Here is a 14,684-nt window from a genome sequence, read left to right on the forward strand (position 1 = left end):
CCTGTCAATCAATCCTGTCTTGTAATGTGTGGAGAGCTGTGTTTGCTTCCTGTTGGTTTTATTTAGAAATAAGTAGGATTTCCTGGCACTGGGTCATTAGGGCTTTTTTGATGCAGAAAATAAAAGGCCAGACTCTGGAGTCAGACTGCCTGGATTTGAATCCTAATCTGCCACTTACAAATGCGAGATCTTGGGGAGGTAACTTGACCATTCTGTACCTTACTTTCCTTATCTATAAAACGGCAGTCACAGCAGTAACTTCCTTATAGAGTGATTGTGGAGATTTTATAACTTAACATGTAAACAAAGTCTGGCACATGTTAAGCAATCCCAATCACTCTTGGCTATTATTATTGTCATCCGGTGGTTCTTTTACTTTAAGAACAGTTTTCCACAGTAAAGCTTCAAATGTCCATACTTACGATCAATTCAATATGTCTAAATATGGAACTTTTACTTTTCCCTCCTAAAATCTTCACTTTAGTTTTCTTCATCTCAGTAAAACATAATGCTAACGTGCAATGGTTCAAACCATAAAATTTAAAACATAAACTGTAATGCCTCCCTTTCTTTTACTGTCCACATTCAAGACATTTCCACCTGGTAAGCCTATCTCCCAAATAGAATTAAAATTTATCTGTGTTTCTTCCAACTCTAGTGACTCCACTTTAACCGCTGTTTACCTGGACTTCCGTGAGAGCTTGCTAGTTGGTCTTCCTGCTTTTATCCTTGCCTTTCCTCAGTCGATGTCCCTCATTTTTAAATGTACTAGGTGTTAGACTAAAAGGTGAGCAAGTCATTGTCTCTAACATTGATTGTAAGTGAAGTATTATGGAAATGCAGAGGAGGGAGTGACTGGTAATTTGGAGAATGAAATGCTTATTTGAGTGATATCTGAGCTGCTTCTTGAGGGACGAACAGGTTTATAGGATAGGAAAGAAGGGTATTTAGACAAAGGTAAGGGTATGCTCGAACAAATAAGGAAAGGAACAAGAATGGCAGGATTGTGGAAATGGATTGTTGAGCAACTGGAGTAGTGGTGGGAGGTGGAGCTGGGAGGGTAGACTGATGCCTGATAAGACAAAGCAGGGACGTCAAGAAGAAGGAAGAGAATAGCACTTTGAAGACTTTATTTCAACATTAGAGACATGAGTTTTAGGAATATAATCAGGATAGTAGAAAGATGGAACTGGAGGCAGAGAGAGACATGGACTGATGCTATTTTAATCATTCAGGTGACAGGTGATGAGAACCTAGACTTGGGGAGTAACACAAAAAGTAAAGTACTTCCACACTCCATTGGGTGACATTGGCCATTTTGTCCTAGCTAGGACAAAAGTTCCTTTCTATAAAATGAGCGTTTGGACTAGATAATCTCTATGGTCCCTTTCAGCATGATGATCCCTTATATGCCTTAGAATTTTCTTTTGTTATAAATTTATCTATCCAGTTGCCCAAACATGGAGACACCATGCCGTCTACATCTTTTTTATCATGTGCATATAGATGAGTATATATAGAATGGACTATAGAACAATTCAATTCAAATTCCAGATCCACCAATTTCTAGTGGTGGGACTCTGACAGTTATTGATGTGTCTATGTCTCAGTTTCTTCATCTGTAAAACAGGTAATGTAAAATAGATAATAACAGCACCAACTGCAAAAAGTTAGGAAGATTAAATGAAACAATAGAGTTGAAGTATTTAGTATAGGGTTTGGTACATTGCAAGTGCCTATAAAGAGTGGCCGTCATCGCTGTCATTACCATCACCCTTGTCATCATCATCATCATCATTCTTACTACTATAGAATGCTTAACACCTAAAAAGTACATAGTACATTCCTGATGAGTGATTGGATAAATGCAGTAAATGAGAATAACAGTTCAGCTAAATTATATGAAATAAATCTCTACTTAAGTTTTTCCTGGATATTTAACTAAGATTTGTAATAATTTCTATAAAGTGGATTAGCAAAACTAAGTCTCCCATGCAAATCTCCACCTTGCTATATTCAGGAAGTTTCATTTGGAGTGACATATAGGATGAAGTCAGAATAGATGAGATTACGTGGCAGAATGGTCTGGTTTTTATGATACTCTTTCTGATATTTTTTCTGTTTTTGAAAATCAACAATAATTAAATTCTTACAAATTTCTGTTTGTCGTAATTTTTCACATATCATCCTGTTGGAAGGTTTTACATCATTCTTGCGCTTGAACTATTTGTGTGGATATAATAGGCTGGCAATTTCCAGATTACATAGCTGCTTTAGTTAGAATGAGTTGCTATTGTAGTCAACTCTGGCTTTTTCTGCTTAGCTCTTTTAGAAGTACATGTTATTATACATCTTCCATTACTATGTTCTTCTTTGCTTTATGTTTCTTCCTTTTGGAAGGATTTCAGAATGGAGATAATGATATAGTGCCACATAAAACTATCCCGTCAATTGCCAATGACATCACCTCTGTCTGTAAGACAGGAAGGAAAAGGGGATGTTGACATGGGCCATGTCTGGAACAACATAACATTCGTCCATAAACATCAAGTGTCTTCAGATCTTAAAGTGAAATTGATAATACAGCAACATTAATGTTTGGAAATGGCATTGTACCAATGGTAGGATAATACTGCCATCATAAATCTAGTTTAAAAAGCTCTGTAATCTGTTCTTTGAAGAAAGAACACATCTTTGAAGGAAAAAAAAAAAACCTGACACTATTTTGGCTTTTTAAATTTTTTTTTTTTCCAACATTTTTTATTTATTTTTGGGACAGAGAGAGACAGAGCATGAACGGGGGAGGGGCAGAGAGAGAGGGAGACACAGAATCGGAAACAGGCTCCAGGCTCCGAGCCATCAGCCCAGAGCCTGACGCGGGGCTCGAACTCACGGACCGCGAGATCGTGACCTGGCTGAAGTCGGACGCTTAACCGACTGCGCCACCCAGGCGCCCCTATTTTGGCTTTTTAAATACTTCCTGTATTTCATTACACAGTCACTAGGTCCCCTTCCAATTTTAATAATCTGTGAGTGTGTGAACCAGACTGATGCCATATTGGACAAATCTGCCATGATGAGTACTTGATGACATGAAGCCTTCTTGAGCACAGTCCTCTCCCCTCTCTCCCCACCCAACACACACACATTCTTTTTGTTTAATCATACCCCTTAAGTCCATCCTTGGAGCATAATGTCCTTGGTGTGCTCTGGAGATGTGACCATGACAAGCAACTATTCTCGAACATCTTCTTCCAGGGTGTCTACCAGCACATACTCCCCAGGCTTTAGGGGTATAAAAGCAGGTCCTATGGGAGGTGAGGTTGTTGAGATCTACTGGGATTAAGGACATCTCCTAGTCTTGCAGCCACATAAGACAGACTTCTGTCCATAAGTCTCCTTCCTAAACCATTTCTTGTCAAGCTGGATTTGTCGGCCTTTTTCTTCAGTCCTATGGCTCTTTCAGCTTTGGAGGTTGTTTTGGAGGTCCTTTTCACTGAACAGTGAATTTTGAAAACCTCCCTAAGATATTTCGATTTTAGTTCTTAATCTCTTGAAAAGAATTTTTCGTTCCAAAACATTTTTGTCACATGTTTAATTTTAAATACTTTGAAATATAGATTATTTAGCAAGCACAAAGTTTTCAATTATGCTACAGGAAAAGAAGCTAATCATTTCAGTTTTCTGAGATGGCATCACTTCATCTGTCAAATGCAAATTAAAAAAAAAAAGACTATTATTCCTGTCAACAAGAAAATAACTGTTGGCAAAGATTGCGACTGCATCTGTGGCACATATTGATCGCTTGCAGGAAGGTTGGGTCTTCCTAGCACTCACTCAGCCATCACCACCTTCCCAGAAATTAGGGAAGTGGGCTTCTGGGAGTCACTCTTTTGACAAAGTTCCCCATTCTCTGCTCTGTTAGCAGAATTTGAAGGAGGCCAGCTGGTAGCCACGGTGTGTGCTTGGGATGGGGGTGGGAGGAGGAGGCATGGTGACAGAGAGAGGGGCAGGTGGTAATGGGGGAGGGAAGGGACACTTTGGGGTAAACTAGGGTTGACGATTTATTATACAGTGTTCTAGCAGGCAGACCGTGCCTGCCTTTTCACATGGGAAGACCAGACAGCTCTGTGTCCTACTTTCCTCTTGTCCTGCCCTCTCAAATCTATCTTCCTCAGTGCTGCCAGAATAAACTTCCTACCAAGAAGGCTAGGTCATGCCAACTCCTTGTTTAAAGTCCTTTAGTAGTGCCCCATTGTTGCCCTAGAGCAGGAATCAGCAAACCGCGGCCAAAGGGCTAAATTTGGCCTAACACCTATTCTTGTACAGACAGTGAATTACAAATAGTTTTTCCATTTTTAACCACTTGAAAAAATTTTTAAGAATATTTCATGACTTGTGAAAATTATATGAAATTCCAATTCCAGTGTGCATAATTAACATTTTATTAAGGCATGCTCACTTATTTCATATTGGCCGGGCTGCTTTTGCAGAGTTGAGTTGAAAACATATGATTCTCTAACCTAAAGTAGCTACTAACTGGCCTTTAAAAAAAAAAAAAAAAAAATGTTGAACCTTCCCTGTAGGATAAAACCCACTGCTTTCTGATTCTCACCTTAGCATCTGGGGATAACACAGAACTGCCTGGAGTATACCCCCTCTGTCTGGAGTACAATCTTGCTCTTGGCTGTACTCACCTCTAGCAGTTACTTCTACTCAGCCTTAAGATATAACTGTGCCATAAATTCTTCCAGAAAGCTTTCTGTGAGGATCCTCCCACACGTAAGGTTGGATTATTTTTGCTATTCTCATGATACTCTGTATAATCCTATCAGTGTTCTGGTCTCCTTACACTGGACTCTCCTTTAGAGCTATCAGTTCCCTGGAAACATTTTATCCACTAATATATCCCACATCAAACATTGGGTAGGGAACAATGATAAAAAATAAAGATAAATGATAAAGGATTGCGGATTGATTGATGAATGAATCCATGTCCCCTTGACAGCAGTTTCTGGAGCTGCCAATAGAAGGGCTTTATGCGCTTCTGTCAAAAGTAGTACTTTCTCAAAAAATTACTAAGTGTCCACCGATTGGGATATACCAGTCTCCCTTCTAGGCCTTTATTCTTAAACTGCAAAGAGTCTAAAAGCCTTAGACTGCGGTGAGCCTATTTATATATGTTTTCCACTTGGGGAGGGGTTTTGAGATTGCTGTCACTTTAAATCCAATTCTAGGTATATTCATTGTGCCAAGACAGGAACACAAATGCCATTCAATGTTATTAAACTTACTGGCTGCTCACACTGATAAAATTTAATGTTTCCCTTTGTCAGAGAAATTAAAAATCAGAACAAGCATTGCCTGTTGATTTTAATTCTGATGTCTTCATGAAAGCTCCAATTTTATCACTGATTACTTCAAATAACAATAACTGAGGGAAAAGGGGAATTCAATGCCTAAAGGGAGATTTCTGAAGGTGGATGCAATGCACATGTTTTATGGAAATATTTGTGCCATAAATATCAATGTCTTCATGGTGGTAAAAATATTTGTTTCATACTTAGGGCTAAAATTCCCACCCCACATATATATCCCTTCTTTTTTTTTTTTTTTTTTTAAATCTTGGAATGGACCAATTTTAATGTGCTTTGTTTTAAGAATACTTTTATAGCAGGGTAACAGTGAAATAAAAACGTTACAAATTCTTTTGAAACTTCCTCAGGCAAAATATATATAGAATTTGTTCATACCTCTGGACATTTTTTACATGATAGCATTTTAGACCTTAGGCAGTAAATTTTTATTTCTTTCTTAATGTCTTCTTTTTTATGCAAGATGAGAAACCCAGATACTTTGCTTATGCAAACATATTGTGGAAGAACCAGTTGAGTCTCCATTAGAAATGATTTTCAGACACCACCACTGGAGAACAGTACAGGACATGAAATCTCTGCCGTCTTATTTGGTTATTTTCAAGTTCATGCTGGACATGGGGATTGGCTTAGCTGAGCATTGAAGTTTGGCTGTTCTATCACAAAACCAGGGTTCTTTTTCCTCTTATCAGCCCTCTAGTAGTTATCAACTTCAAGAAATTACAGGCATTTTGTATTGTTAATAATAGAGCTGTAGTCACTGTAGATGGAAATCGGAGAGAGATCATCCGAAATCAAGGACAAAGAGACATTTAAGTGGCATAAAGGCCCAAATAATACCAAGTTATAGGAGAATATGCAATCCTCTCCCCTCTATTTATTTTAAAAATATTATTCTTCTCCGTCTTATGTACTAGTCTGACAGAAATCTGGGATATGAATAACATGTAGATCAACAGGAACAACTACCACGTCAATCTCTTGAAATGAAGTTAGTCCTGATAGGTCAAAGATTAGCCTCAGGAGCTGCAAAGCTTCTGCTAACTTCCGTTTTGGTTTTCTATACTGCTTTGAAATGGTTGCTCCATAGAAGAGGGAGTAGGGGCACTGCAGTGTACCTTCCCTAGTTTAGGATGGATTTTTGCCTTCCAATACATGCTGTGGTGAAGAAATATCCCTGCAGAATTCACCTATAGCTCACTTGTCTAAATAAATATTTTTTTCTAGAAAAGATGGTGCTGAAGAAAAGGCTAGAGAGAATCCTATCTCTACCTCTGAAAGTTCATAGTAATGTAGACAGGGTTCTTCAAGGGCGATTTGGGCTTAAATAAGATTTTGCCTCTGTCTACATTGTTGGAGAGGAAGACATTTTCTCTGCCTTTCCAAGTCCTTCTAGTTGCACTAAGAATCAAAATGATTCATGCCACATAGGCATGAAATTCCAAAGACAGGTAAAATGAAGTATTCTGTCATTCTGACCTTAGGAGAAGGGGTTCGGGGGTTGGGACTTTGAAAGGAAGGAATGAAATTCACAGGAAGATGAAAAAGAGTAAATATTTAGTCAATAAGTATTAACACATACTTAGGACATAGAGAAGAGTTTTAACAGATTTTATTAAATTCCTTCTTGTTTACCACCTCTAGTTCATATTATAATGTAGTTATCTGTGGTGATCAATCTCTTCCTGGAGCTGGTCCTCTGTCTAAATTCTTTTTAGGCAGTTGAAGGGGAGGTAAAGAGCTTTTCCTGGATCTGCTGGGTTTTTATGGCTTTTAACTCAAAATAATCTTCATGCCAAAGTGACCCATCATGGGGATGGCCTGCCCTTGGTCCTTACAACATACCCCATTATAATTTATATGGTAATTTAGGGCAAACCTCACACATATTCAAATCATCATGGTAATGCCGTCATGCTTTATAAAGCTTCTTCAAACTCTCAAGTAAGAAACATAAACTTTGAAATCCTTGAAGAGGTAAATGAAGCTTTTTCCTCTTGGGGGGAGATGGGAGTGGAGGAAAGTTCATGAAGACTGGTGACAGAAATGTCAAAGAAAAAGAAGTCACCATATAGCAAATCTTCACTCTAACTTTAGAAATAAGAAAAATACCACAGCGAGATTCTTTGGAGGCATTTCCTCTTTAAGTGCCTTTTATGTAATTACTTGATTTTTATAGAGAGATTGCCAGATCCTTTCCAGAAATATAAACTGTCACATTTTATAAGGCTGTAAATAATGAAATGCCCCTTCGTGGAAAATACTGCCCGATTAAATTTCAGAAGTCACAAATCTTGTTTTCCAGAACCACTGAGGAAAGGGGAGTGGTTTGTACTAGTTTTCGTAGTAAGAGAGTGGGGAAACTGACTAGTTTTGAAGCAGCTCTCTTGTGTTCTTCTCTTTCTCCTTGCCTCAGGCTGTCTATTGGCTCTATGTGGAAATAACATCACCTACTTCTAAGTATGTTTTGAAATGTATAGTGAAATGTATAGTCTACAAAGCACTAGGAATTCCTCAGAAAAAAGGGGAGTTTTCTATGGCATTAGTATCTTAAGACAATATAGTGTTACTACTCTTAGGTCATTTTAATCTTTAAAACAGTCCTCATTTTTGAAGTATGTTACCTGTGCTGGCCCTTTAAATATATATATATATATATATATATATATATATATATATATACACACACACACACACACACACACACATATATAATCAGAATGTCAAAAACAGCCATTCTATTCAGAATTTACCAGAAAAAAAAAAGAAATAAAAGAAATAAAGTATGAAAAAGCTGTGCTGTATGATACCAATTGACCAGAGAGCTCATATTCCAGCTGATTAGTTTTAATATTATATAGGAAGAGCCATTTTTGGAATGACAAACATGATAGATTCTCTGAGTGAGTCCAGAGCAACTTTACAAATACAACCAACATGTTATCAGGTCATATTACATTGGCTGTGCTTGTGCTTATGACTAATTTTTAATATAATATGCGGAAAGAATTAGTAAAGAATAATATTAATTTATGTTTGGATCCCAAAATTCTTAGTTTACATGTCAAGTTGATCATATCTTAAGGGAAGCTTTTTACTAAAGTTTTTAAGTAACAGTTAAAATGTTAAAATTCTTTTGATGTGTCTGGAAGCTTGTATTATGGAAATTAAAATTTTAAAATACATAGTAGATAAGATTAGTAATGTAATGTACGTAATATAATTATAATAATGTAATTAATAATATAATGTATATAATAATACATGTCAACGTTTGGATTTAGAGTATATCAAATCCAATTTCTTTGGGGTGAAAACTAATTCAAATAATATTTTATAAGGAAAAATGAAAACACTCTTTAAGTTGATTTTCAAGTTATTTTTTATTATTAATACAATTTTGATTTTCAGTATGTAGCTTTCAAATACAGTCTTTTGAGATAAACACAGTTGGAAATATCAATCTAATTAGTAGGAGAACCTAGTCAGTTTTAATAGAAAAGTGTGGACAGTGTAGATACTTCTACTTTGAATAGAAATCAAATGTGAAAATCTACTTTCTCTTAAAAAATGAATATTTCTACAGTTCCTCTCTAATTATAATAGCTAAGCCTATTTGATACAATATTTTATCCAAAGTTTCAATTCATTAGTACATATATATGCTTGAGCCCTAACAGGGTGGCCTCTTCCAATGTGAGTGATGGTGCCAGAACATAAAAGAGATATATTCAGAAATAAGTGGACTAGAATCCATGCGTTTTTAAAATTCAAGATACTAGACAAAATCTAAATCATTTTAATAGCAGACACTTCACACACATGCAGTGATGTGGTATTTAAACTCAAGATGGAGAAAAGGTGAAAAATTAGTGTCCCTATGACTGACATACTGTAATATTTTAGGGCATGCTTTTTAATCCATGGTAAAACAGGAACTCTGTCTACCTATGTGATTGCTAGTAGTAGAAAACTGTCTTAACAAATGTGGTATATTTATAAGCAAGAGCTCTTCTAAAAATGCTGTTTTTATCAATAGATTCAAGGTTTTCTTACTCATAGGAATCAGATCTCAGCGTGGCAGGTCTCCCGTCTCACACATCAGCTTGAATGCAAGCAATCTACTTCTTTTTAAGTAACCTGGAGATAAATACCCACAATATGTTTTGTGATGATTTGACAGTGGCACTTTTGCTTTGCAGAATTCTATCTGCAAAGTGTGACTTCTTGAAACATCAATTTCTAATAAAAATAGGAGATGTTCATTTCTTTGTGAGCGAAGACTGTACAACTTTCCTGCCATGTATTGCTTTTCTCTTGATGTCTACAATAAATTCAGATAGCTTCAAACAAATGATAATTTTGATCTAGCACATGAAAAAAGGGAAATGGCTGTTTTATTATAATAATATTTAAGTTTAAAATATCTGTTTTTTATTTTGAGTCCAGTGGAAGTTTTAGTGAATAATATAATGTATATTAGTTTCTGGAGTTGAAGTATATTAAATCTTAGGAGTAATGGAAATCACTTCTAGCATTTATAAAAGAAAGCAACAATATAGGATCTGATCCTGTCAGGCAGTGTTTTCTGCTAAATGACCCTTAGATTAAGACAGTGACATCTAGAATGATTCAGCCAAAATAATTAAGTTTGAAGCAAATAAGACTTTAACGTGGGGGATTCCTGAGAATTTGCTGACTAATATACCAGGCATTATTTTGTAGGATGCCATAGAAAGTCTTAGGAGTCCATAATTATATTTTATAGTTTGAGAGAATTAACAGCATATAAATTTAAGAAAATTTAGCACTATAATGTTAGAAAGTATTTATCTTTTCTTTTTAACTAAACAAATTAGTACCTGGTTGGATCCATCAATAAAAGAACTTATAATTTCTTCAAACTTTTAATCTTCTATTTCCAAGATAAGGAATCACTTAATAGACTGGAAATTTTTTTCCTTTTTAAGTTTTATTCTGTGAAAGACACCATTATAATTATAAGTTCAAGAGCTAAAAGGTCAAACAAAGCAAAATAATCACATTTAAAAATCTAACAAAGTTTTGAATACTCAAAATGTTTTTTTTTATTTTAAAATCCTCTCGATTCTTGTTTATGATGTCAAATGCTTTGAATTTCCTTGTACCGAATACTTTGTGGGTCTGGCAGTAAGGAGCAGGTGTTTGATTGTCTCATGGTCGTGCTAACAAGGCATGGGTCATGAAATTGACCAAGCAGCTGTTCAGCTTCCTTTGAACATCCTAATGATGGCCTTCTAAAGAAACACTACTTGTTGCATAGGCTCCTGCGGCATGTTTTCTTTAACTAAATAAATGGTCATGACCTACAGTTGCATAATAACAGACACATCCATCTACCACTTCCTTAAATCCATTAATAGTTTTTTTCTTCACATCAACCCTCACTCCATGTAACACGTAGCACAAAACCAGTCTCCCAACAATTCCTTTTGGACCTTTAATTATACATGTAGTGACACTGATGAGCTAACCCACTCCTAAATTAATCCTATATTTATATAATGAACATCAAAACTGAATAATGCACCAAAGGCCATTCTACCAATGAGAGAATCCCAGAATATCAGGTCTGTGAAAGATATAAGAGATTAAATAATCTGATCTTCCATCTGACAAATGGGGATACCTGAACCCAGAGTCTATTCTGGTCTTGGGCTGCTGGCTTTAAATAGATTAAAAATAAATTCTCTACTCAAGTCTTTCTATTCCCCATACGTTACACAATTTGCCTCAAAAGTCCTTCTGAGTTGTATAGTTATCTTACTCTTAAATATTTCTTTCTTTCTGAGAACACCCATATTTCAAATCTAAAAAAAATCCAGTTTCATTGGATTTTTGAAAATGTTTCAGAGAACTTCTGAAAATAACATCAAGGAAATCCTTTTTAAAAATAATTATCATTCAATGGCATGCTCTCACTGAAAACTTCTCCAACATTATATTCCTTGCTATTACTGCTAATGACAATTAGTACATCATATTTCATTAATTCCTTCCTGGTCTAAGACACATAGGGGAATATACACAATTTCACTTTCATTGAGCAGTGTTTAGTTGCTTAGACTACCCCATATTAATGGAATAAATGGAATAAAGATTATGAATTAGATATACATGCCAGCACATCAAGGCAGAAAATTAACTTTTTCCTCTAAGAAATTCTCTGTCATGAGCAGACTCACATGTGCAAGGAAGAGATCACTCACATGTGCATACACACACACACACACACACACACACACATAAACTCAAAAAAATGACTTCTGAGAACAAGCCAAGACCAAAAGTGCATCTAATTCTACTGGAAAAGTGAAAAGTCCTGCAAAGGAACATTTAAAAACTCCTATTACAGATGACACATGATAGTTCTTCTAAGCTTCATGTTTAGCGTCTCCATCCCCTTGGGTGTGGGTTGTAGTTGTAATCAGCTATTGAAAGACAGTAATCTGACCTAGTTTCCATGGACATTATTTCAGAATCATTTCTGGAAGGCTGCCTATAATATGCATATGAGACCTGTGAACCATATTGGGAGTTGGTGGGCATATTATTATCAGGTAAGGATGCAACATTATACTCTTGCCTTGCGAATGAGCCCATACTGGCCTTCTGGGCTTGAGGAACACAGGACAGTCTCTTATTCCAATCATCTGAGGGCCCTGGAAGCACCTTCCTCCGAGCTGCTGAGACCACATTTGCCACAATGGATTCTTGGATGTTTCTGGGCTTAAAGGCATCATCCACTAGACCAAGAGGAGACTTTGCTGCTGCTTCCCAAGGAGTTAGTCTCTTGTTTGCTTTCTCTAGCCCATCAGTTGGTTTGCTAGAGTAGCTATAAGCAGGCTGGTATATCCAAGGAGATGTTGTGGAGATGGTGGGTGGGACTGGTCTTCCAGGAAGAGAAAGGGAGTGTCCAATCTCCTAGAAACAATGAAAATGTTAGTATGTCTCATTCATTTTTGTTTGTACTGATTGACTATTATTCCAAAGGAATCTTGGGAACATCATTGAGCCTGTAAAAATCAAATCTCCAAAATGCTTAGTCCTAAAGCCAAGACAGGCTGCTTCTGCCTGGTGTATTATTATCTCTGGTCTGGGACTTGGTCTTCACTTAGGACTTCATTGTTGCTCTCCATCTCTAAACTCATAGCTCTAATCACTACCATCTCTCTTAGGCACAACCACCACCACATGGACTCTGTTATTACTGGGAGCCACCCTTACTTATCTGCCCTCCACATATTCATATCAACACACACAGCCCACCCTTATTCAGGTCCTGTTTTCCTGGTACAAAATAAACAAAACATATTGACTACCCCAGAAACAGGCCATGAACTACTGGGCATTTTACTTTTCCCAAGTGACTTTCAATCTGTTATCTTACTTTGGTCCACCAAATACAGGAAAAACAAAAACAAAAACAAAATCCCAAGAGCTACTTAGTTGTATTTAACATTGCTGATCTAATGAAGTGGATGGTCTTTTTCTTTTCAAAATCTATTTATACAGTGCCGAAGATTATGTGTATCTTTATTACCTATACATGGGAGATTGCCCATATCTCAAAGAAACATTCTTGCCACTTGTTTCATTTGCATTTTGCTTCCTTTTATGCATATTATATTCCTCATTTCTTTGAGAGTTTGTGTCCCTGCAACATCCCCTTGTGTATGTTAAATATTTGGTATGTCAGTATGAAGAAATATAATTTATAGGAAACTCTTGTATTCTCTCTTCTTTTGCCTCTTCTGTATTTCTAGGAACCCTGAAGACTAGTTATCTACTTGACTTCCTCACACATTTCCTTCTGCATGAAACCTCTTAGACAAACTTCTGGCAAAAAGTGGCAAATGTACAACCAGGGGAAATGAGTCAACGTTGAAAGTATTATATAACATTGTGTGTTTCTGGAACAAAAAGCACTGCCATGCTTAAAAATGCATCCAGATTTCATAAATGGTTTCAACAGCTTTTCTTTCTTAACCAGTTCTTAAATTTTAAGTGAACACCAACATCTGGATTTGACAAACTGTCTTAGATTCAAATGGTTTGCTTTTTTTTCCCCGTTAGACACACAAAGAAGGTAGATGGTTCATTCTTGGCTTGCATATCAAGAATAAGGAGGTTAATATAATGAATCTGGCCTCTCTCTTTTTTACCATTAAAATTTCAGTAATAATGGTTGAATCCTAACAAAAACTTGTTTTCATTAATCTCATTATCCTAATCTAGATCTAATAATAGTTCTCTGGAGTATATAATCAGGGAGGGGGAACAAAGCCATTTTTTAGTCACCATCTTGGATTTGATTTTCATTTCACATTATTTATGCATTGGTTTCATTCATTTAACAAAAATTTTGTTGAACACCTAATATTTTCCAGGCACATTCATCTATGAGTCTGGAAATACCAAGATGATTTAAATGGAGTCCTTGCCCTCAGGAAACATACAACAAAGTACTGTTTTTAGCTTTGCCGTGGCAAGGTAGTCAATCATGGAAGGTCACTTTAGAGAAGAGACTCTTTACCTATCTTGACAGGATCAATAGAGAATTTTCTAAACTGTGAGAAGTATTACCATTCAATATGATAAAGAAATATTTAGCTCTGGTCTCCCATGGTATATGTCTATGTCTCCCTTTTGTCCTTACTAATGGAAGAAAGAGAACACATTGGTCTATAGAGTCTGTGAAGTTTTCAAATTCAAGTGATACCTGCTTTTTGTGATCTTTGATCAGATATAACACCTCATGGACCTGTTTTAGTCAGGTCTTTAAAACAATAGAGACTTGAAATGATGTTAATAAAGGGATCTAAGACTCTATAGAAATATAGGAGGTGATCCTGAATATACATATAGGTGACCAACATCACTGGCTAATGAGTACAAAAGGAAATAATTATCAATATATGTGGAATAATTATGTACAAATGGACACATACATTTCAGTGATAGGACATCCAAAACACTGGATAACAGTGAAAATTTTATTGTCCATTTTTTCTCTCACCTTCTTACCTTGAAGATCTTCAGAAGAATGGAAACTTAACAGAAATCAGTTCAAAAACATTGTTGAATGATATTCTAATAACAAAGAGATCAGAGATTTTTTTTCAGCTAAGGCATAAATGTTCATCAGTTGAACATGTGAGCAAAAAGTAGAACTCTGAGGTATGATACTGAAAGAGTTAAGTCAAGGCTTTCTGAGGAAAAATTTTAAGTAGCATTGAAATTAAAAACAAAAAAAATCTCCTGTAGAAG

At 36.1% G+C, this 14,684-nt stretch overlaps 1 protein-coding gene across 2 annotated transcripts in view; it reads right to left on the reverse strand.

Moving 5' to 3' along the window:
• Positions 1-8,739: 8,739 nt before the first annotated feature.
• SYNPO2 (synaptopodin 2) overlaps positions 8,740-14,684 on the reverse strand; it is a 172,019-nt gene continuing 166,074 nt past the window's right edge. The window contains exon 5 of one of the 2 annotated variants that reach the window (XM_058721510.1): positions 8,740-12,338. In XM_058721510.1, coding sequence (XP_058577493.1) covers positions 11,802-12,338 — 537 coding nt within the window. In that variant the 3' untranslated portion in view covers positions 8,740-11,801. The remainder of the gene's footprint in view (positions 12,339-14,684) is intronic. The other variant, XM_058721511.1, reaches the window with a different exon arrangement.

This window comes from Neofelis nebulosa, chromosome 3 (genome assembly GCF_028018385.1).
Source record: "Neofelis nebulosa isolate mNeoNeb1 chromosome 3, mNeoNeb1.pri, whole genome shotgun sequence".
NCBI classification, from domain to species: Eukaryota; Metazoa; Chordata; class Mammalia; order Carnivora; family Felidae; genus Neofelis; species Neofelis nebulosa.